The sequence below is a fragment of the Tiliqua scincoides genome, chromosome 4, assembly GCF_035046505.1.
Source record: "Tiliqua scincoides isolate rTilSci1 chromosome 4, rTilSci1.hap2, whole genome shotgun sequence".
In the NCBI taxonomy this organism is placed as follows: Eukaryota; Metazoa; Chordata; class Lepidosauria; order Squamata; family Scincidae; genus Tiliqua; species Tiliqua scincoides.
Genome location: NC_089824.1, coordinates 2,629,642 through 2,654,561, shown reverse-complemented (window position 1 = coordinate 2,654,561; position 24,920 = coordinate 2,629,642). Strand labels below are relative to the sequence as shown.

General features: G+C 46.0%; 1 protein-coding gene across 2 annotated transcripts in view; it reads left to right on the top strand.

Annotated features, from left to right (window-relative positions):
• The window catches only part of ZC3H3 (zinc finger CCCH-type containing 3), a 290,941-nt gene that overhangs the window by 160,334 nt on the left and 105,687 nt on the right, over positions 1-24,920 (top strand). For both annotated transcript variants that reach the window (XM_066623326.1, XM_066623327.1), the window contains exon 5: positions 16,235-16,428. In XM_066623326.1, the coding sequence (XP_066479423.1) occupies positions 16,235-16,428 (194 nt within the window). The remainder of the gene's footprint in view (positions 1-16,234; positions 16,429-24,920) is intronic.

The window sequence follows — 24,920 nt, the reverse complement described above, 5'->3', positions numbered from 1 at the left end:
CTGAGATCTAAAGTGTTGGATTCAGAGTGTGGCTTCTATGGGTGCGACAATTCCATGTTCTCGTTTCCTTCCACCCCCCTTGCTTTTGGGCACCTGACACGACAGTGGCTCTTGGTTTTTTAAAGATGCACTTCTGTAGTGTCCCTGTATTTCCTTAGTCCTCCCCCCCTTCTAAAAAATCATTTAAAATTTGCTTTCCATCCCCACTTTGGGGGTGAGGGAAAGCCAACCCTCAACCTTGTGTAGTCAAGGTTATGGCGATAAATTCTGTTGCATTGTCACTTCTATTCGGAGTAAATTGGCTGGCCGCTTTCGGGCTGAAGGGAAGATAATTTGCTGTAGTATTTCAAATGGATTAGAAATGGATTTGAAGGGAAAGTTCATGCCTCCCATTACAAAGGCTAGAAAGAAGACTATCTTAAGGCACTGTTCACTTGCTGGCCTTCATTATCCACGCTTAATACCTTTCCTATTTTCCAGCATTAATGAAATTTCCTGTCGGAGCCGGGCTTGCTGGACGGATGGAGAAGTCTTTAGATCGGAGGGTTTGTGTTGTAGAAAAGGAATTACAAGCCCCTCGTGTTGAGGGCAGGCGTATTCTTCAGGTCCTTGGCCTGGCTATTATCTCATTAATTTTATCCTCCCTTCTCAATACAGTTCATTTCCAAAGGCCAGCCTTTCCATTAGGGTAACAATTTGGTGGAGTGCTGTGACACCACACTGAATGAAAAGCTACATGATGTTTTTCGAGGCACCCCTGCCCTTCTTTTTAGAGGTGTCCTTCCCTTGTCCCCCTCTCTGCTCCTGCCTTTGCTCCGAGTTGAATGTCGCTCTTGGCGGCCGTCGGTGAGGCTCGGTGAACCTCTGTTGCTGCCAGATAACCGTTCTAAATGGGGCTCTGATCTTTCGCATCGTCCAAGGAGGATAACGAGGCCCTTTAGAAAGATGTGTCAGGGACAATTGAGCCCCAGATGAACCCCTCTCGCTTTTGTGCGAAGACGGCTCCTGGCTTCATGCTCAACCATGCATGGGATTCCCCCCCCCCCCGCCTCAGCCATCCTATTGAGTTCCAAACAGGACTGTGTGTGTGTAGCAACCACTTATTCAGACTCTTCTTCTTTTCTGTTTGGGGAAGGTGTGCTCTTTTTGTTTCACCAGAGGAATTTCGTGTGAGTCCTGTTTTAGCTCAGATGTCTTATTGCCATGTTGTACTGTCTCACCGTTTGAGTTGATGACAGCTCTAGGAACTGGGAAATATAGATTTTTTTGGGGGGGGGGGGAATATAGATTTTTATTTAAAAAGTTTCATACTACAATATGACATACTTCATATGGTCATTGGCCTGCAGGGTAGAAGCTCCTTATACCTTTTAAAGCTTTCTACTCTTGTCTTAATTTTATTGGATTTTTTAAAACAATAACTTCAATTTAAAACCACATTAAGATGAAAATATAAAGCAACAGTGAAAATGATAAGAGTAGATGAAGCTTCATAAGCTGCAAAGCTTCTAAGCTTTGAATGCCTGGATAAATTCAAATAAACAAAATAGCGCTGTTGGCCTGGTGCCTAAAACTCCCCAGGTTAAGTGCCAGGCAGGCAGCCCTGGGAAGCATGATTCAAAAATGGGGTGCCACCATAGAGAAGGCACTTTCCCCGGTAGGCACCCATCTGGCCAGGGCTAGTCCAAGACTGCCTGGTGCTAAATGCTGTGCCCTCAGCTGGTAATGAATACCTCAGCTAGTATTCAGAGTGATGCTCTTTTCCTTCTCACATAACACCAGAACCAGGGGACATCCACGAAAGTTGAGTGTTGGGAGAGTTAGGACAGACAGCAGAAAATATCTCTTTACCCAGCGTGCAATTAGTCTGTGGAACTCATTGCCACAGGACGTAGTGATGGCATCTTGCCTGGATGCCTTTAAGAGGGGGGGGATTGGACAAATTTCTGGAGGCGAAGTTCATTACGGGTTAGAAGTCATGGTCGGTATGTGCAACCTCTTGGGTTTAGAGGCAGGCTGCCTCTGATTGCCAGATGCAGGGGAGGGCAGCAGGACGCAGGTTGTGTCTGTTGTCTTGTGTGCTCCCTGGGGCATTTGGTGGGCCAGCGTGAGATTTCTGAGCACAGAAATGCAGGAAGCTGGACTAGATGGGCCTTTGGCCTGATCCAGCGGGGCTCTTCTTATGTTCTTAATGCACCAGTCTCTGCTCCTCCCCCTTCTTGCGTTGGAAGAGGAAGTGTGGAGTGGAAGTGGTCATCCCCTGCCTAAGGCAGCCAGATTTAATTTAATTTAATTAAATGGATGGTTCTCTAGTGTGGGCCACTAGGGAAGAGCCTCTGACAATTACTGTTGTGCAGGTCCTACAGGTTGTGTTGGTGCCTCAGTCTGGAGCCAGGGCATCCAGCAGTAGGGACTTGTAACAGGGTTGGAATCAGCCAAGATGCATGGGAAAGAGCTGCTGTGGTGCCACAAATGTGACTCGCTGCTGGCCTTCAATTAAGCAGTACAGGGAAAAGGCAGGCACTGTCCCTGTGATATTTTCTTATGGTGCAATTTATCAAGAATTTTGGTAGTGCTCTGCTGTGCTTCATAGTTAGCAGTCCTGTGAAGGAAGCAGGCTGAGAGATTGCTCTGAAATGGGTGGAATAACCCTTCCCCAGCCAGTGGTGGCCTTGCTGTTCATATGGGGCGCTAGGAAAGCAAAACAAGGTGGAAAGCACTATAAGGCATTCTGTGTGTGCCTAGCTAGTGTGGATTTCATTACTCCTTATTGCCAGGGTTAAGGAAGTACGTGCATGGTGCATGTGTGCATACGCTAATGCAGGAAGTGAAAATAATAAAGAAAAAATTCATTTTGCAAGGGGTGGAGCACCATTCTTGAGCCCAGCATTGCCCAGATGGGCTATTTAATGTTTGCAGGCATTTTTTTCCCTTCATCAGATGGAGCTGGTGTCAGCTGGGCCTGCAACCTGAATGTTTCATGCTGGTGTGGCGATTGCAGTGCAGAGTGCCTGCAGCCTCCTGCTCTATGATCCATTTTATGCTGCTCAGTCCTGGGCTGTGTGTGTTTTTCTTCCCCTTTGCAAGCAGGCTAGAGAGAGAGAGAGAGAGAGAGAGAGAGAGAGAGAGTAAAAACTGCTGAAACAGGGCTACAACTTCCTGGCGCCTTTCCCCTCAGTCTTTCTGTCTCCAGCAGTGGAAACTGCTCTAAAGGTTATTGGAGCAGATTACAGGTCTGTTTGGGAGTCTGCCCCTCCCAGCTGACTTTGATACTTCCAGAAAGGAGCATGTCTCACGTAAGGCGTAGTTGGGGGTAGCAGTGACACTTCCTGGGAGCCTGGGAATTCTTTGCATGGGAGGTGGATGCAAGAGGCCTGTGATGAAACTTGCAGAAAGCTTGTGAACCCCTTTCCCCCTCCCAGCCTTGCCTCTGTTTCTGATGCTAGTCAGTGACTTTGGTCTGTGGCCTCTCAGTTCAGAGACCTGGTCTTTGACCTGCAGGATCTGAACTGTTATGAGAGTAACATGTATGTTTAGAATGACAGGGAGAGGCACTTCAGGCTGGTGTTTTTGTGTGCAGTGCTTCTGGTTGGTGCTTTGCTGCACAAGAATGGAGTCTTTTGGGAGCACCATTAAGCATTCCTGATTTAAAATTGTGATGTGAAGTGAATATGAAGCGAGTCCTTTTGAAGTTGCTTGCAGAACCACCTGCAAGAGGAAATGGCACAAGGAAGGTCTTAACTTTGCTTGGTCTGTGGGCTTCTTATGAGACTTCCAACTCTCTCCTCGTCTTTCTGTGATGCTTGCAGAGGCAGCCAGTGCCTCTGGCAGGTTCCATGGTATTGAGCATTGTAGGTCCCTGGGCCCTGAGGGGCCCACTATGTCTTGAGAGGCAGCAGCGGGGTCCTAGAGGGGCTCCAACTCCTGTGGCAGTCAGCTGGCTCCAAGTTGCCTCAGAAGGGTAGGTGGGGGAAGGGGATTGCTCCACCCTCTTCCTTCTCCGCACAGACGGAGGCTTCCCACCTCTTTAGTCACTGGTAGCCTGGCTTCCCTGCAGCAGGCTGCCTCCACTCTCATCCCTGGCTGGGCCAGCTTTTATGCCTGGAACCGACCCCTCCAAGCGCCGCCCCTTCCCTTCCCAGGGTGTTAAAGGAGCAGTCCTGGGCCCTTTCCCCCCTCCTGCCATGTTCTGGAGGCCCTGGGCCTGCAGGCCGGTCTGTTCAAGTCTCCCCCAAAGGGGAGGGGGTTGCCCTGGGGGTGCTGCTTGTCCCTTCAGGGGCAACATCCCCCAAGCTACCTGCAGGTAAGTCAGAGGGACCCAGACAAGCATATGTTTTCCCTAGCCACCAAACTTTCCAGTTCTCCCATCTTCGCTTGGAGACTTCAGGTATTTGCATAAAAGCACTTGTATATGGAGTCCCCCAAGATGGGCTGCTTATTTGCTGCTTTATCCCTGCAGCCTCTCATTCTGCTGATATAGTGGGAAAGTAGCATAAGTAGCATAATGGAAACCTGGTGCAAAGCGGGGAACCAGTGGGATACTGCAGTCCAAGGCTATAAACTCTATAGCAGGGACAAGAAGGGGCGTGTTGGAGGTGAGGTGGCCATCCATGGGCAGGAGGTCTGGCTCAGTTGGTAGAGCTGCCGCCTTATATGCCTGAAGATCTGAGGCTGCCAATTCGAAACAACCAGAAGTACCCGAGAACTGACGACACGCTGATATACTGATGAGCTGACCCTCAGTGGCAGAGAGGAGTTGCTGTCAAATGGAGCATGAGAGGCGAAGGGCCAGAGAGAGGCCAGACCGGGAAGGAATGCAGCTGGAACGAGGAGTTCTATGAGACTAGAACTATTCAATTGTAAAAATCCCTACAGGGGTTTAGAACAGCCTGCCTATGTAAACCGCCTTGGATTAAAGTCTGAGGAGAAATCTGATGACCAAGAAAGGCGGTATATAAATACCTGTATAAATAAATAATCCATGATAAAGAAGGGGTAGAATCCAGCACAGGAACGTTTGAAGGTGGGTACGATTCCACCATAGAATAGTTTGAGTACTTCATTCTTAGACCTTGGCAGAAGTGTCATTTGGCTTGTAGCAGCTTTTATTTTCAATTAAAATGAGAAAATGTAGAACCTGTGTAGTTTCCCAGTGTTAGCCAGGGTGTGGGTGGTCCTGGCTGGCCAGATTCCACAGGGAAGAGGATGGAGTGGAACCCACCTGGCAGAGAATGAATGGGAGGCAGTTCACCCAGGGGGCAAGGAAGCACTTGCATACAGTTGTGTGCTGAAGGAGGAAGTAAGAACCAAGACCTAGTCCGAAGCAGGTCTTGTAGCACCAAGGACAGCTCCCAGGCAGCCCATCTGCTTACTCTGAGACCTGGCAGCCTTCTGAGCCTCTTCCTTTCCCTGACTGAGGAGAAGGAGCTTGTGTTCTGCCCTGGAGTCTTGCGCTGTTCAGCTGTTTCCTCTGGTGCCTGTTGCCCTCTTTGATGAGAGGAACCGGGAGATTGTGATGCTTTGAGAAGAGGCTGTGGAAGTTGCCTGTGGAATTCAGGATTCGGATCCATGTGTGGCTGTTGTGTGTGTATTTCAGGCTCACAGAAGGGTCTGGTGGCTCTTGCAAGCTCTGGTAGTGGGGGGAAGGGAGGGTAGGACAGTTCTTCATTGGAAGAATTCAGTATTGTGTGAATTTGTGTGTTCTTTTAAAACCCATCTCAAGTCATGTCCCAGTGAGCAATTCCTGGAGTTTGAACAAACCATCACGGAGCAAGAATATATAACAATTTCTTCCTGTAATTCTGCACAATTCTGGTGGTATTGTATTCCTCTCAGCCGGCTCTTTCCAGTGCACCAAGACACAGTTGCCTACTTGTGAGTAAACGTACACTGTGGGTCAGTTTCATTAGCCATAGGGCTCCATACATTTTCTTTGGCAGTAGAAGACTCTACAGCTAGTTAAAGCAACAAAGCTCAGAGGATGTTAGGGGCTTAGAAACATAGTCAGAAGCACCAGGTTTGGTGCCTGGTCTGTATCCACCACCACCACCACTACTGCCACCAAAGCAAAAAACCTGAAACCACAGCTCAGGTCTCCAGATTGTTTCACCCAGCAGTTTAAATAGCATGAGGAACAATGTAGAGACTTGTTCTTCATGCTGTGCCAGCAACCAGGGGGTTCATAATAAAGGGTGAAGAACATGCCAAATGGAAAATGTTCATGATTTCATTGAAGAAAATTGTGATTCATGATGGCCTTCATATAAGATGCATTGTTTTTACTCTAATTCCATGACCCCCAGATAAAATGTTAATTTGCACAATGTGATGATTTTTTGGCACAAACTTGGGATAGCAAAATGACTACCCACCCTGCATAATACTGTTTTTCTATTGATGTGAAAGCAGACCTTTAAAAGCAAAACCATCTTGCATTGCTAACACTAAGTATATTACAATTAATTTGCATCACTGTCTCAAGGTGACTTGGGGCAGGAACACTTCATTAATTTCTCCATCCCAGCAACTCTGGAGTAGGTTTCTTTTGTTTTTATTTTGCAAATAGGAAGCTAAAAGTGAGATGATCGTTTGAGCAGGGGCCCTTGCACTGTAAGGAGCAGGGACCCATTTCACTGGCATCTATTCTTGGTTGTGACTTTTTCCATTGGTACCTGGACATTAAATATTTATCTCTGACTACCATGATTTCCATGCAGTAGTTAGCATTCATTAGCCCTTATTTCCTGCTCCTTGGTACAGGAAGAGACTGTGGCGTCTAAAGGTATCTGTTTCTGCAGATCACTTACACCTCTTGGGTATGCATTTAGTTTAGATTTGCTTTTTTTTTGAATGAGGCCAATGGAATTTGTCAAGACTTCTTGAATTACAGGAAGAAATTGTTATATATGGTAACCAAGGGGAAAACCAAGACTCTGATCTGCATGTTTTGGCTTCAGCCAGAACAAAATAATGAGTTTCTTTATGGTAAGAAATGGAGGGGCTCGTTTTTATGACACACACTTCAAGCATAGCGCATTTCCGTAAATTGTTCACTTTGTGTTTATAAAGACAGCAAATGCACAATTTGCAAACATGTCAACATATGATTTTTATAGTTGTGCTTGTGTTTTAAAAAGTCCAGATTACATGCTTTAAAAACCTTCATATTCAGTTCTCAAGATAATTATACAAGTCAAGAAAATGCATCCAAAAGTGTTTATGTAGCGTTGTCTTTACCTGACTTAAATATAGTATTTGGATTTTTTTTGCAGAATTTGGAACTTCTTGGTGTTTGTGTGAGCCTGAGAGTGAAGTATTGCTGTGCTTATGTGAGGAATTGAAAGAAACCAATACACAGTGGTGTAGCTAGTGAGGGGTGCAGGGGTGGTCCGCCCCAGCTACAAGCCTTGGGGGGGGATGACACCACAAATGACCCAACATCACTGACATCGCGGAGGTTATGAATAGCCCCATCGTGCTATATACTGTTGGATGCAGAATTTTCTGCAGAATGCAGTGAAAAAAATGGGAATGAAATGTCTCCTTTCCATCAAAAGTTATAGCCTAAAAACTGGAAACAAAAAAATTCATGGAGGCCTATGGAAAGTTAAAGTGAGCCATATCGCATGTTTACTCATTCAGCAACACCAGAATGGTTCCTATTCAATGAAAGCAGTCCCCAAAAAACATCTAAGAAGGAAGTCCCTCCCTCCGAGCAGACAAATGTATTGAGCCCTATGGAATGCAAAAATAAGCCACATGGTTGCGTTTACTTGTGAGTAAGCAAACTAATAAGAACATAAGAACAGCCCCACTGGATCAGGCCATAGGCCCATCTAGTCCAGCTTCCTGTATCTCACAGTGGCCCACCAAATGCCCCAGGGAGCACACCAGATAACAAGAGACCTCATCCTGGTGCCCTCCCCTGCATCTGGCATTCTGACATAACCCATTTCTAAAATCAGGAGGTTGTGCATACACATCATGGCTTGTACCCCATAACGGATTTTTCCTCCAGAAACTTGTCCAATCCCCTTTTAAAGGCGTCTAGGGTAGACGCCAGCACCACATCCTGTGGCAAGGAGTTCCACAGACCAACCACACGCTGAGTAAAGAAATATTTTCTTTTGTCTGTCCTAACCCACCCAACACTCAATTTTAGTGGATGTCCCCTGGTTCTGGTATTATGTGAGAGTGTAAAGAGCATCTCCCTATCCACTCTGTCCATTCCCTGCATAATTTTGTAGTCTCAATCATGTCCCCCCTCAGGCGTCTCTTTTCTAGGCTGAAGAGGCCCAAACTCCGTAGCCTTTCCTCATAAGGAAGGTGCCCCAGCCCCGTAATCATCTTAGTCGCTCTCTTTTGCACCTTTTCCATTTCCACTATGTCTTTTTTGAGATGCAGCGACCAGAACTGGACACAATACTACAGGTGTGGCCTTACCATCGATTTGTACAACGGCATTATAATACTAGCCGTTTTGTTCTCAATACCCTTCCTAATGATCGCAAGCATAGAATTGAGCTTCTTCACTGCCGCCGCACATTGGGTCGACACTTTCATCGACCTGTCCACTACCACCCCAAGATCTCTCTCCTGATCTGTCACAGACAGCTCAGAACCCATCAGCCTATATCTAAAGTTTTGATTTTTTGCCCCAATGTGCATGACTTTACACTTCCTGACATTGAAGCGCATCTGCCATTTTGCTGCCCATTCTGCCAGTCTGGAGAGATCCTTCTGGAGCTCCTCACAATCACTTCTGGTCTTCACCACGCGGAAAAGTTTGGTGTCGTCTGCAAACTTTGCCACTTCACTGCTCAACCCTGTCTCCAGGTCATTTATGAAGAGGTTGAAAAGCACCGGTCCCAGGACAGATACTTGGGGCACACCGCTTTTCACCTCTCTCCATTGTGAAAATTGCCCATTGACACCCACTCTCTGCCTCCTGGCCTCCAACCAGTTCTCAATCCATGAGAGGACCTGTCCTCTAATTCCCTGACTGTGGAGTTTTTTCAGTAGCCTTTGGTGAGGGACCGTGTCAAACGCCTTCTGAAAGTCCAGATATATAATGTCCACGGGTTCTCCCAAATCCACATGCCTATTGACCTTTTTAAAGAATTCTGTAAGGTTCGTGAGGCAAGATTTACCCTTACAGAAGCCATGCTGACTCTCCCTCAGCAAGGCCTGTTCATCTATGTGTTTTGAGATTCTATCTTTGATGAGGCATTCCACCATCTTACCCGATATGGATGTTAGGCTGACCGGCCTATAGTTTCCCGGGTCCCCCCTCTTTCCCTTTTTATAAATAGGCGTGACATTTGCTATCCTCCAATCTTCTGGCACCGTGGCCATTTTGAGGGACAAGTTGCATATCTTAGTCAAGAGATCTGCAACTTCATTCTTCAATTCCTTAATAACTCTTGGATGGATGCCATCAGGGCCCGGTGACTTCTTGATCTTTAATTTATCAATGAGGTCTGAAACATCTTCTCTTTTAACCTCTATCTGACTTAACTCCTCGGTCAGGAGGGGCCGTTCGGGCAACGGTATCTGCCCGAGGTCTTCTGCCGTGAAGACAGATGCAAAGAACTAATTCAATTTCTCTGCCATCTCTAAGTCTCCTTTTATCTCCCCTTTCCCTCCCTCACCATCCAGAGGGCCAACCGCTTCTCTGGCGGGTTTCCTGCTTCTAACATATTTGAAGAAGCTTTTATTATTCCCCTTAATGTTGCTGGCCATGCGTTCCTCATAGTCTCGCTTGGCCTCCCATATCACCTTCTTACATTTCTTTTGCCACAGTTTATGTTCCTTTTTATTCTCCTCATTAGGGGAAGACTTCCATTTACGGAAGGAAGCTTCCTTGCCCTTCACAGCCTCTCTAACTTGGCTGGTTAGCCATGCGGGTACTCGCCTGGATTTAGTGGAACCCTTCTTTCTTTGCGGTATACACCTCTGCTGGGCCTCTATTCCTGTTGTTTTAAGCAGCCTCCATGCACTCTGGAGAGATTGGACTCTTTTTACCCTCCCTTTCAACCTCCTTCTAACCAGCCTCCTCATTTGGGGGAAGTTTATCCGTCGGAAGTCAAGGGTTTTTGTTAGAGATTTGCCTGGTATTCTTCCCCCAACGTGCATGTCAAAACGGATCGCAGCAAGATCACTGTTCCCCAATGGCTCAGTAACGTTTACATCTCTAACCAGGTCCTGCATACCGCACAATATTAAATCCAGAGTCACCTGTCCTCTGGTGGGCTCCATGACTAGCTGCTCTAAGCCACAGTCATTTAGCATGTCAAGAAATCCGGTTTCCTTATCGTGACCAGAACACAAATCTTGGCAACTAGTCCAACACAACTAGTCTTGGCTCCTGGTCAAGTCAGGTAAAGGGGAATGCAAGGCTAGTTGCATGGTCCCAATCTGATGAAAGTGGAGCTCAACAAATGCTCCAGAAGGCAGCACCCCCGCCCCCAAATAAAACAGAGGCTTGAGCTGGTTAGGTCAATTTTTATTTGTTTATAGACTTGCGAAGCCAGGTGGTCCCGATAATGATATGCTTGAAAAATAAGAATTTACACTGTACTAGGCATTGGAGAGGGCTGAAAATCTCACTGATATTTGTGTGTGTGTGGGGGGGGGAGTGTTATTGCAGGCAGGCTACAGAGAGGAGTCACTTGTTGGAACTTGGTGGAAGTGAAGGACTGGCTTCCCTTTATTTAATTATTTGTTTTTTTAATTTAATTATTTACAATTATTTTATTTTGCTTGATGATGTCACTTCTAGCCATGACATCACTTCTGGTGAGTCCTGGACTGATTTTCATTCTAAAAAGTGGGCCCCAGTGTTAAAGATTTGAGAACCACTGCCTTAACTTGAAACAGGCCAATGAGACATCCTTGGGGGGGGGGGGTGACACCCTAGTGACCAAAATTCTGGAAATCATGGCTTTTAGGAATAATACCATCATGTTATGTACCAGTGTTTCTCAAACCCACTAAGTGGGTCGCAAACTAATTTCAGGTGGGTCCCCATTCATTTCAATATTGTATTTTTAATATATTAGACTTGATGCTACCATGATATGTGACTGCATTTGGGGAAATGTTACACATCTGTACTTTGAACAAGCTTCTAGTTATATTCTTTTAACAATGAAAGTAAATGGAACTTACTCCAGGATAAGTGTGGGTAGGATTGCAGCCTAGGATGGGTAAAAATTTTCCTGCTTGATGACATCACTTCTGGTCATGACATCGTTTTGGTGGGTCTCGACAGATTCTCATTCTAAAAAGTGGGTCCCACTTTTGTGTGGGACATTGTCCCAAATGTGTGAGAACCACTGTTATATACCACTGTTAATAATAATAATAATAATAATAATAATAATAATAATAATAATAATAATAATAATAATTTGATGCAGAATTTCATCCATTGCTTGTGGGGAAATATTCACTGCATATATTTTCTGGCCATTACTATTATTCATTTCATGTTATGAGTATTACTTTCTCTCAGTCTTACCTACCTCACAGGGTTGTTGTGAGGACAAAATAAGGGGAGCAACCTTGTACACCACCCTGAGCTGCTTAGAGGAAGGGTGAAATAAAAATGTGAATTAATTGTGTTGTATGGGGTGACAAAAATTTATGGACCCTGGGTGTCAAATGACCTAGCTACATCACTGCTGATACAAGTCGAATTATGCTTCTAAAAAGCATAAGGAAGAGCTGTGGTAGAAAATGAAAGCATTGGCCACTAGAAATCATTCCTGAACCTGCCTGCCTCTTTATCACAATATAGTCTAGATCAGGGGTTTCAAACTCATTTCATACGGAGGGCTGAATAGCATTCGTGATTCCTGCTGAGGGCCGGAAGTGATGTCATTAAATAGGTCATAACGAAAATAGGTCATAACGTGCTGGAATCCCTAGCATGTATTCACTGCTGAAACAGAGACGCCTGCGTTGGCTTGGTCATGTCGTGAGAATGGATGATGGCCGGATCCCAAAGGATCTCCTCTATGGAGAACTCGTGCAAGGAAAGCGCCCTACAGGTAGACCACAGCTGCGATACAAGGACATCTGCAAGAGGGATCTGAAGGCCTTAGGGATGGACCTCAACAAGTGGGAAACCCTGGCCTCTGAGCGGCCCGCTTGGAGGCAGGCTGTGCAGCATGGCCTTTCCCAGTTTGAAGAGACACTTTGCCAACAGTCTGAGGCTAAGAGGCAAAGAAGGAAGGCCCATAGCCAGGGAGACAGACCAGGGACAGACTGCACTTGCTCCCGGTGTGGAAGGGATTGTCACTCCCGGATTGGCCTTTTCAGCCACACTAGACGCTGTGCCAGAACCACCTTTCAGAGCGCGATACCATAGTCTTTCGAGACTGAAGGTTGCCAATACTAACGAAAATAAGCACTTTTTCTCACTTAGGAACTCATTTGCTGCGAATGACAGAAGAGAAAATACACAAATCTTGATCATATTTCAAGATACGGGAGAGCCTGATTTTCATGTGGGCTGCCCTTTCAGCAGTGCCACCTCAGCACTGCTCAGCACTTCTGCGAGCCGTATCCGGCCCCTGGGCCTTACGTTTGACACCGCTGGTCTAGAATCTTTGCATTAGGAAGAAAAGGCTTGGGAATCTGCAACAATTGTCAGAGTTCATGTAATTCTTTTCTCACTACATTTCAAAAGATGACCACTGTACAGTCCCTTTGCAGCCCAAGTTGTTTTTCCCCTTTCATACATCCATTCTCCTGGTCTTTCTTTTTGCATATAAAAAGATGTGTCCTGAGCTGTTTGGAAGTTCGGTGAGTGTTGATCTGCTAAATTAACCTAGTTACTTGCCAGAAAGGCAGAGCTGGCGATGGCAAGTGTTTTCCACTTAGATTAATGTGCTCATAGCATTCAGCTGCCCCCCCCCCAAGGAAGAGGCAGCAGTGCTTGCATGTGTGAGTAAGTGAGAGTCCAGTTGAAAATTACTTAGTGCCTTGTCAGGAACCGATTTCGCTTCAGCAGTGGATGTACATGCAATTTGTGCTAATGCAGAGGGAAAACAAAAAGTGCTGTTTGGAAAAGGGTCCTCTTAGTGTGAGATTTGCAGCATGATAGATTTCTCCTCCTGTGTTCACAACTGACTCGAAGTCTTGAGCACTGTGCTGACTATGCCAAATTCTGTGTGTGCTTGTTGGCAAAGAGGCAGTGGAAATTCAAACATTATTTCGTCAAAAGTGAAAATGAAAGGCATTGACCACTGTTGCAAATGGCCATAGGGGAGGTGGGGAAGAAGAATGTGGGCAGCTAGAACTGTTTTGAAAGGGGAGGTGTTTGGATTTTTTTTTTTTAAACTGTCGCTGATTACCTGGCAGAAGGGGAAAGTTGCCCTGGTGTTTAAAACCAAATTGCAGTCCACGTTGGACTGCTGTGATGTGATCTCCAAAGGACTGTCTTTGAAAAGAGTTTGGAAACATCTGTTGGTCCAAAATACAGCAGTTCAACCTCGGTGTCTAATTGTGCAGCGCACATTACCGCAATATTCTGTGCTGGCTGCCAGGGTGTTTCTGGCCCCAGGTTAGAGTGCACTCTTTCCTCTTGATCAAGGCCTTCACTATAAGGATTTTCACTCAGGATTAGGGTTAGGGTTAGTTCTGCCTTCCTCAGTTTTAATCACAGCTGAGATTTCCGCCCTTCCTGGCAGAGCACTTGGTGAAACAGGCAGCCCCTTCCTTTCAGTGTATCTGCTGCAACCACCTCAGAGTGGTGCAGTGTCAAGGGTCTTCCTTCGGACCTGTTAAGAAGACTGCTGAGTGCAGGTGTCTGGATTGAAGAACGAAGTAAACCTTGGCAGTCTAGAATGCAGACTGGAGCAGAGCACAGCCAGCTCACCAGCAAAGTCTGGGAGTTGTGTGCAGCCCCCTGACAGCAGTCTGACCTTGATGATGGTGGGGAGGATTTTGTCTTTGTGAGTATCTTGCTTTTGTACACCTCAGAGCCATGAGCCAGTGCACTGTGTAACACAAAAATAGTTCAAGTTGAATTTTTCATGTTTCTTATACAATTCAGAAGTGTAGATTCCAACAGTAATCTTAGTTTTTTTGAATCATTAAAACCTTTTTTAGTTATCTTAAATTTTGTGTTTCTGCTAATCCTATTGCCTCATACATTATAATAAACGTCGTATTATACAACTGCGTACATTTTAGAGTAGCCTAACTATTGATGCTGTGCCAAAAATAACCACATTTTTTAAACCCTCACACCAAAATGAATAAACAACAAAATATTCAGAGAAACACAAAATTGTTCCAATGCTGTTACACAGTGTTATTGGTGACTGAGCACCTGTTCTGCATGTGGAAGGTCCAGTTCAGTCCCTGGCTGGAAGAATCAGGCCGCAGGTGAGGTGACAGAGCTCTGCTCAGGACCTTGGAGAGTTTTTGACAAGAGTACATGCTACCAGACTCGGGGCCCAATCCCATCCAACTTTCCAGCACCGGTGCAGCAGCAATGGAGCCCCATGGTAAGGGAACAAGTGTTCCCATACTTTGAGAAGGCCTCTGAGACTGTCTCCCCAACACAGGATGCATGCATACCCCATTGGCACAGCAGCACCAGCACTGGAAAATTGGATAGGATTGGGCCCTCAGTAACCCACAAGCCTGACCAGGTGGCTTTCTGTGAGCCATAAAAATATCCTGGGGAAGGCACTGTTGGCAATACAGTATCTGCCTTCTGCCATGAGACTGGGTAAAACCTACAACACGAACAAAAGTCCAAGCACCAGGCAGCCTCCCGTCAATGATTCACTTTTAAAAATTCCTGAGAAGACATCCGCTCTGCACCTGTATTTTGACGTGGGCTGCTCTGGTGGTCCTTGTCTTTTGTGGCTGTGCATATAGAGGCTGCTGTGGCTCCGCTGTTTGGGTGCGCCCTCAACATTTCTTGAAGTCTACTGCGTGCCAATTCCTGGGGCACTTCCCATCTCAGAGAAGCACCTGAATAGAAGTTCAGTGTTTGTGTTGTGGAAGCCGCTTGATCAGGTCAGATCAGAGGTGCTTATGGAATTGCTTGCACACTTCCTGCTGCCCCCCTCCTCACTTCCTGCATGCCCTAAGTCATGCTCTAAGCTTTCTTGTGGGCATTCTCAGGCACAATCTACCGAGGCTGACAGCCAATGGCAGCAACCGTATTAGAATAAACTTGTCATGCTAAGTGCTAATATACACAATGAGAGCATTTTGCAGTTCCCCTGTTCTGTGTCACATGCCTTCTTTTAAAGGCGATGCTCTCCAGGCATTGAAGTTCTGCAGCCCCCTAATTGCACATCCGTTCTTCAGCAAATGCTGAGGTTTAGATACTTTCTGCTAATAGCATTATGAGCATAGTTTTGTACTAATTCAAAATTAGATATCTCATTTGCATAAACAAATTACCATTTGGATTAGTGCTAAATAGCTAAGATAGCTGATACTGGAGCAGATTTGATTGGGTTGGAATGGCTGCTGGCGTAATGGGGGAAATGCAGTGTTTTGATGTGTGAGTGGGTGACGTTACAGATAGAAAAGCCTGTGTTGCAAGCTGTGTGTAGAATCCAGTATTGAGCACTGAAGTGTCATGACTTTTTTTTGTCTCTGGCTGTCTTGGTGGCAGCAAAGAGCTTGAGGATGAGTATATGCAACTTCTGGAGCAGCCTCTGAGGCAAGAGGAAGGGGCGCACGTGACGTGATGGAGCTCCCCTCTATGTCACTCTCCGTGGCTGCTGTAACTATGAACTGGGAAAGCCTACCACTCAAATCTTGCCTCTGCCTGAACTTACTAGGTGGCCTTAGGCAAGCCATGATTTGCTTCATTTCTAAATTTCTTCATTTCTAAATGAATTTAGATTTGCATTTCCATGATTTGCATTTCCAAAATGCATTATCATCACAAAGGCTTTGGGCTGCTTTGGAGTACAGCTTTGATAGTTTTCTGGTTCAGAGAATCTGATGATTAAGGTCCATTGTTTGTGGACAGTTGGTGGGATGTCCAGGTGCTGTCTGATCAGAAGGTAACCAAGGGACCTCAAAGCTCAATCTGGGAAGTCTCCCCAATAACTCATTGGACTAACAGTTCTGCCAGCTTTAAAGCAGTGTACTGCTGAACATTCTTACTGGATGGTTGTCTAGGAACATGCTCGGTTATGAGCAGAAAGCCCTGCTTTCCTTGCCTTGAACGTATTTTTTTTTCTCTTTGCAGGTCTCTGGTCCTAAATAGCACTTGCCACTTGTTTCTTGGGAGTAAGTCCCCAGCTTTGCAGCATCGATGGAGGAGCAAAGGCCTGCGCTGTATTGGTGGTGTCATGTACCGAGTGTCAGCTAACAAGCTGGCCAAAACCTCCAGCCCTCCAGCCAGGAGCAGTGAACCTGCTAGCAGAAGCTACACCAGAGCAGGTAGGCTACAGGACAACTTTGTACTGCTGGATGTTTACACGTGTGATTGCCAAACTGTTGCTTGAAATTCACGGTGTGAATGACAGCACAGTTGCTTGAAACGGGCAACACTAATAATAAAGAATGGTCTTGTGCCAGATTTGAAAACTGATCTTCCAGCCCCTTGTTCCCGTAGCTGTTGCCTTCATTGGATTTTCCTAGATCATCATGATCACAACTAAACTGTCTCAGAACTGAGCTTGCAAGCTCAGTGCACAGCACATGGCAAAACAGCTCTGCTCCTCTGTGAGCTGATTAGAATTGGCCTTGCCAGGTTCAAGCTGCTAAAACAAACTGGATTGCCTTAGAAAACCCCAGCAGCTTTCAGAGTTAGCTGTGATCAAATTCATGAATCCCGAAAGGCTTGATAACTCAGGTTTGAGGGCTTTGCTAGCAGCCTGAGTTTATTTTCCAGTCATTAAGCAAAAATTGCCTGAATTAGAACATGTACAGACAGAGTAAAATAAAGACAATGCACTTGTCATAGGCATACATTATGGCAATCATGCAAAGACTCTCCAAAAATATTATTTATGGGAACATCACTCCTTAGTTATAGTTTTTCATGCTGTTTTTCTAAATGAGGAGCAGTCAGGGACTCAGCACCTTATAATGACATGGTGGAAGCATGACAACCATAGAAAAGTTGTGTGTATGGTGACGGGAGCTTTGATTAATAAGTTAATGTCCACCTGCAACGAGGCAAAGGATGTATCTGTCTTATGGAAAAGTAAAATTCAGAATGAAGTCCTTTCTCCAACAATCATGTACTTCTGAGCAGAGCCAGTGAGAAAGAGCACCATGTTTGCTATCTTCTTCTTCTTCCTTCCAGGTTTTTGTCGTGTGTGTGTGTGTGTGTGTGTGTGTGTGTGTGTGTGTGTGTGTTTGAGAGAGAGAGAGAGAGAGAGAGAGAGAGCACCATGCCAACTCAAGTTTCCTCCTCAAATTTCCTCCCAGGTTTCTTTTTAATACTCTTGGGAGACAGATTAAGTGGAGAGGATGTTCCTTCACCCTCCTATCCCTGCATCTGTATCTCCACTGTAATCTGCACACTTTTTAATTTTCCATCTGCAGCGCCCAGCCAGTTAATCCACGGTGTAAGCTAAATCTCCACCCTCGTCACCTGCTGAGATGAGGTGCCGTAAGCATTTCTCTCTGCTCTTCTTCCTTCTCTGGCTGGCCCTGAATTTCTCACTCTCTGGTTTCTGTCTCATGCCTTTTACCAGAGATGAGGGGAGGGGAGCAGAGAAGGGCAGCTGAGAAGGAAGTTTGAAACTGTTAGTTCTTTGTTAAGAGGTTTTTTTTGCTCTCCAATTTCTGGCCCAGGTTTCTAAAACTTTCAGAGCTGCTAGTTCCTTCTGCTGACTGGATTTTTGCATCCACCCAGGACTCTCACTAATCCCCTTCTTTATGGTCTTATTTAGCAGCTGCTTTGGCCACTCATGTTCTTTTTAAATATTTGCTTTGCTCCAGTTTTGTTTTTTGTTTTTTTTTTGCTTTTGAAAATTTTTTTGTATTTTCTGTTCTTGGTTTGCTTCTGAGGTAAAGAAAATGAGATGCAAATTGATTTTTTCATAGTTAATTTGGACAACAATCGATCCCAAAGATTTCCCTTCATCTCACTCTGCCCCACTGTGAAATTGGGGTGGTTTTTTTCAAGAGCTTTGCAGAAGCATTTCAAATCTGATTAGGCCATAATCAGCAGGCCCCAGGTGTGCACCAACTTCTATCTTGTTTATCGTACCTGGTTTGCTTCCTCTGCCCAAGCTAGCAGGCGAAAACCATGAAATGATGACTTGGGGTCAGTCGGCCCACAAAATGTACCTCTCTTTCTATGGCATCTAATTTGTTGGAGTAATCAATGTGCCTTTCCTGTTTTCTGTCTTTTGGCCCTGTTCTAACAAGGGCCTTCCTGCTGGCATGGAAGGTCCTTAGGAGGCCTGCTGGAGCCAGCAAGTTCAGTGTGGAGGAGGATGGGGAGGGGTTGAACTATTGGATCAGGGCAAAAGGTTATTGCTCTTCTACCCAGGCTGCTTGCAAACCAGGGCACCAAAAACAAACAAAAAACCTCAGGCCAAAGATTAAGACTAAAAAATAAGTTTACTTACAATCTGATGCAAGCACTTTACTCAAATCAAGATTCCTAACACTGAAAGACCAGGAGCCCTAAATAGCTGCCCCCCCATGCATGCAGGTATAATAAAAACAATAGTTAAAAACAAAGACTAAGGGCGCAATCCTATCCCTTTATGTCAATGCTTTCCAGCACCGACATAAGGGCATTGCAGCTCTCAGATAAGGCAACAAACATTCCCTTACTTTGAGGAGGCCTCTGTGAGTGCCCCCCAACTGCAGGATGCAGCACACGTCCCATTGGCACCGCTGTGCCAGTGCTGGAAAGTACTGATATAAGGGGTTAGGATTTTGCCCTAAGATACACTCTTCTGTAATGCAAAAGTCAGCAAACAGGAAGCTATATATACACAAAGAGGAATCAGCAAAAGACACACTGTTTACAAGGACCATTAAAGGGACCACATACAATTCACTTCAAAGAACTAAATGCTCCCTCAACTGATGAATAGTACTCAGTGTTGCTATTCCCCAACATGAACAGGGTGGGGAAGGGCTGGATGAAGCAGCAACAGAGACGGGGTGGGAAGATCAAGCCCAGGGGGCAGGATCAGGGTCACTGGCACATGTGATACCTAGTCCCCTTCCTGGGCCTGAGCTGCCTGCACAGACCAACGCATTCTTGCTCCAGTGATATCACTAATGCAGGTCTGAGTGCAGCTGCTGGGGCTTATCCTGGGCAAGAGGACAAATGTCCCCTTACCCCAAGAAGACTTCCAGTAGCCCCCCCCCTAAAAAAAACAAACCCACAGGATGTAGCGTAGCCTGTGCAGACGTCACTGCATCACGGCATAGGGATTTATGTTGGATTGGGTTGTCTCAGTCTTTTAGCAGGCCTCCTGTGCCTATTGTGGAAGAAATCTCTGTAGCTTTTCCTGGCCCAAGTGTGAGATCTGTGGCCATATAAAGATATGAAGCGCCTACCTTGTGTTTTGTCAAATCTGTTGGTCCATCAAGCCCTGCACTGTTTGTGAGCAGCAATCTAAAGGGCTCAGGCAGGGAAAGAGAAAGACTTTGAACAGGAGATGCTAGGACCACCTGCAGGCCAAACTTGTGCTCATTGTTTATGTAAAAGAGGTATCTTCTACCTTTCAAACTAGGTATACAAAAAACATTTAAATGAATTGAGAGAATAAAAATGGAGTTAGATATGGGGGGGGGCAAGACTCCTAAAGGAAGAAAATTAACATTAAACCAAAAAAAAAGGTCTTCAGCCCTGTCAGAAGGTCACCAGGAGGCAGTTCCTGTTGAGAGGGAGCTCCAGAGTTGTGGAGATGCCACAAGGAAAGCCCTCACTCCTCTTTGCCACAACCTAGCCTCAGTCAATGGTAGCACATGCAGGAGAACCCTTCCTCAGAGTTTGAGTTGAGTCAGCACAAAGGGCAGAAAGCCTCCTTGTCCTAAGCTGTGATGATCTTTTTGAAGGTCAAAGCCTGCACCTTGAAGTCAGCCTGGAAGTGAAAAGGGACCCAGTGCAGTCACAGGAACAGCAGTTTAAGAGAGTTAAACCACCACCACCCCATGTCTACAGGAGCCACTGCATTCTGCACTAATTGCAGACTCTGAACAGTCATCATTACAGTAATCTTGATATCACCAAAGTGTGGACCGCTGTAGTCGGGTCTGATAGCGTTGCAGTTGGTGCACCAGCCAAAGCTGGGCAAAAGCGTCCCTCGCCTGCTCCTGCACTTGCGGGAGTGCAGTCCCATTCAGAACAGTTTGATAGTCCAGAACTTCCGTTGCAGTTCTTCAGACCTAGAAGACCTCTTTTTGTCTTGAGACCTCCTTTTGTCTGGAGGCAGAGCTAGGTGTCATCTGGTGATACCCAAAATCCTGGGTGGTCTCTCCCAGCAGTTTCAAGTAGGTGTTGAATAACCTGGAGCACAAGGTGAATCCCAATGGCATCCCACAAGCCAAAGGCCAGGCTGCTGAAGGGCAGCCTCAGTGCCCCTTTCTAGAATCAATCAGCCAGGAAGGACTGGAACTGTCATAAAACAGTGCCCTGAAGCTCCAGTCCAACCAGCCAAGCTAGAAGGACATCATGGTTTATAGCACTGAAACCACAAAGTTGTGGGCTTCAGCCAGCTTCTTTGGGCCTCACCATTTCCATGCACAGAGCAGTGGCCCAGTGGACCCAGGTCACCTTTTGATCCACAATCCCGTGTGTGTAGCTGGCAATGTCCTGGTACTGGGTGCCATTTTTTCTGTGGTAGAAGGGGCTGGAGCTTCAGCAAATGCCCAAATTTGCAGGCAAAGATATGTAGGCAACTAGAGAGGTAGGGCAGAGTCAGGGCCCTGCAGGTCTGATGTAGGCTGTGGAAGGGCATGGACCAAAAGAGCACCAGATGTGAATGCCAGAATACTCACTCTGGAGTGTCCCAGTTATAAAGTCTCTTCTCAGTCAAGGTAGGAGTTGGATATTGGATGTCAGATGGTTCTGAATGTTAAACAAGCTAGTCTAGGCAGGTACCTTAACTTGGGCAAAGCCTCTTTCTGCACAAGGAGTTTCTAGAGGGTATTACTTTAATTCTAGGAATGGCTACCTTTGATGTCTCTCTGGAATGAACCAGTGTGATGGTTAATTATTTAACTGACTTTGCTTGACCCGCCTGCCTCCATATTTGCTGCTGGAAGTCCCCTTAAGAGCACCTGGGACCAAGAATGATTCACTTTCCTCCACCAGCTCAACACCTGCTTCTTAGCTGCTGGCACAAGTTAAGAATTTGGTCTCGGGGTTGCATCTAACTCCGAACCCTTTGCAATATCAGTGGCCAATCATGAGGCTGCCAGAACTGATCAAGCAAGTCATCCATCTCTGGGAGCGAGAGGGAAGCTGGTACTTTTCTTGCAACTTGTCCACCATCCACCTCGTTATCGTAAACATGAAGAATGGTGCATATGTGCACTCAGTAGTTTTGGGTTGGCGGAATCCAGTGAAATGGTGGTGCTGTGGTTTTATTTACCACATTCTTTGAGCTCAACATGTTTCAGTGATTGGTCTGGAGGCCTGAAAGCCAGCCGTGCCTTGCAGCCTTTCTCCAGCTCCCAAATTTGATTAGATTTTTTTGAAGTGTGTTTGCAAAAAAGAATTTGGTTCTAGGTGAACATTGTTCACTCCAGGCAGTTCCAGTGGGAAAGCCATAAAAACAGATAAGACAGATCTGATCAGTACTTAATTTCTAATCTGTGGCTCTCACAAACAGGAGATGAGGTGGAAGACCTGTGCCTGAGCTAAATGAGGTAAGTGCAGGTGAGGGGTTGACAAAATGTTCCTCTGCGCCATACGGATTCCTTGCACACAGAATACTAGAGTGTCAGGGAGAAGATTTAGCTTAGTATCCTCCTCCCTGGCATGCTAGTTTACTATGTGCAGGGAAACTTTTCTGTATGACACATTCATATGCATGTATGCATTTATCCATGTCACATTAAGGTGAGCCCACATCTATTCTCTGAAGTGGTATAGCCCGGCTTCCCTCATCAACTCCTGTTTGTGAGAACTAGGCTTGGAATGAGAAGTGCTGGCCCCAAAGCATACCTAGAAACCCTTATTTATTCCAGATATGGGGGGAGGGGTGCCAGTAGTTACTTAGTGGTTTGGGGAACTCCACATATGCTCAAAAGAATTTTCTTTTTTATCATTATCTCATGTGTGTTGGAGCTGAGTCCTGGCTCTTACCGTGCTTCAGGTCTGTCATGTCCCCATCCCACCTTCATATTATTAAGGTTTAAGACTGTGTTATGCACCCTATTAATTGAGTGTCCTTATTGCGGAGAACAGCAGGATAAGGAAACTAGGAATGATAATGGTTTCTTACAGATGCATTGTGATATTAGCTGATTTGGGCTTCAGAATGGTAGAATAAATATATTGGAAATAAATGGCTGCATAGCTCACTCTTCTTCCAAATTGCTCAGGACAGCTCATACGAAATGGTTCCATTTTATCCTCACAACAGCCTTGTGAGGTAGGCTCACCTGAGAGATAATGTCTGGCCCAAGATTACCCAGTGAGCTTCTTGGATTTCCTTCATCCCCGTGAGTCTGCCTGCACTGTGAGAACTTCAGGGGAGGAGCTCATGCATGTTCCACTCCTTTCTGGAGGGCTGGTTTGTAGGGGCACTCGAGAGGGTCTTCTCGCTGGTGGGCCTCCCTCCGGAATCCCCTCTAATGGAACATTCATTGTGCTCCCCATTCTTTTGGCGGAGGCCAAAGGCATACTTGTTATGGCAAAGCCACTCTGATGGTTTCTGTTTTTGTATTTTACCTCTCTCCTTTTTCTGATGCTGACAGTGTTTTGGTTGTGTGCTCTGCTGTTCTGTTTCTGTGATTTCATTGTGTGTTAATTTGTGTTGTGAGCTGTCTTAAGTCTCAGAAGAATGCTAGGATATGCAGCTTTTAAAATAAAGGGACATCTGAACTTGGCTGTCCTTGGCCCACACTTGGCACCTGAGCCACTCACTGTATGCTGTTGACTCCAAGACCACCCAGTGCATTTATGAAGAAAGCAGGAAGTGAGCCAGGGACTTCCTGGCTATTGTGGCTCCTTTCCTCTCCCAGTGCGCCGCACCATGTTCCTCATGATGTCACCAGGTTGCTTGGCTTGATCCGGTTTCTTCCTCTTCTGATGCTCAGACATGCCTCCTTCTTCCCCTAAGTAGACAAAAGGCCCATTTTGCCTAGGCTTTCCCTAGTAGTAAGAGCACTTCAAAATAATGACATCAGGAGGTGCCTACAGCCTAATGGGAGGTGAGCTGTGGAGCAGGTGTGATGCCTTTGCTGAACTTGGCAGCAGACCGACTTGGCCCTCCTGTCTCCGCACAGCACGAACAGAGGTGGCACCACACTCTCACCTGCCAGGTGTTTGGTGAATTTGATCAATTGATATAATAAAGAGTTTTGCCTGCCTCCTGAAAACTTCTGACCCTGTTCCTTTTCCCTCAGCTGGCAAAACTCCAAGTGTATGAGATGCAGGCTGTAGAGGAAATAGGTGTGTTCCTTTGCTTGGTTGCGTGTGAGTACAAAAACACCCTTTTCACAAAATAAATTCTACCAAGTGGTTGTGGGGGGGGGGGGAAGGCAGCCTCTGCTACAAGATTGAAAGCAGCAGGAACAAAATTAAGGTTTGATATTGTCCGGAAAGCAGGTCTGACCTCAATCTCTTAAAGAGCTGCTGCTGGCTGCGCTGAACACCCTTTTGGTGCTGTGAGGGAATCAAAGAGACCCTCAAGCCTTGGTTGCAGGCATCCATAAGGTTTCCCTTGGAAGCAGAGTCTGGCATGATGAGCGCTCTCCTCCATGTGTGTTGTGTGTGATCTCCGCACATGCACTGGTTGTGAAAAGGGGAAGATAAAATACCAGATGGGACAAGTGGCCTCACTATGTCAGAAGAAAAACCGCTCTTGGCCCAGAAGCTGGTGGAGTGCATCCCAAAAGTGTTTTGGGTCAGACCATGGTCCAGCTCCCAGCCAAGCCATGTGTGCTCTTTCTCGGCCAGGTCCACCTTGCAGGCTTGCAATGAGTGTGAAATTCATGAAATGAATTCAAAGGCTCAAGCATTGGCCCTGGGTTCGGGGAAGACAGACAGCCAGACACAATTGCAGTTGCCTGGCGCTGCCTGCTGAGGGTCCAGGCAAGGTGAGCAGCCTGTTTCCCAAAGCTCTGGGGAGAAAATTGGTTTGGGTGGCGCAGCTTAGGCATTTCCACCCGATGCAGAGCCAAAGCAGAATTTAGAACAATGTTTCTCCTTTTCTTTCCTGGAATTGCCCGTTTTGCTAGATGCTTGTGTGTCTCCTTGCCTACCACTACAAATACTGATGTCTTAATTGATTATAATAAGGTGCTTTGAATTATTGGAGAAGAAAAATGTGGCAGTAAATAAGGCAAAATACTGCTTGGGTTAAATGCTTCAGTCTGGTAAATTTCTGCAAGCTCAGTACTGTTTCTATAAGAACAACCCGCTAGATCAGGCCATAGGCCCATTGAGTTCAGCTTCCTGTATCTCACAGTGGCCCACCAAATGCCCCAGATGTCCATGAACCCCCAGCTGGAGTAATACTACAGATTCTGAAGGAATCTAAGGTAAAAAGAGTCCAGTCTACAGAGAGCATGGAGGTTGCTCAGATCAACAGTAATAGAGGCCCAGCGGAAGTGTATACCGCAAAGGAAGAAGGGCTCGACTAAGTCCAGGAGGGTGCCCGCATGGCTAACCAGTCAAGTTAGAGAGGCCGTAAAGGGCAAGGAAGCTTCCTTCCATAAATGGAAGTCTTGCCCTAATGAAGAGAATAAAAAGGAACATAAACTGTGGCAAAAGAAATGTA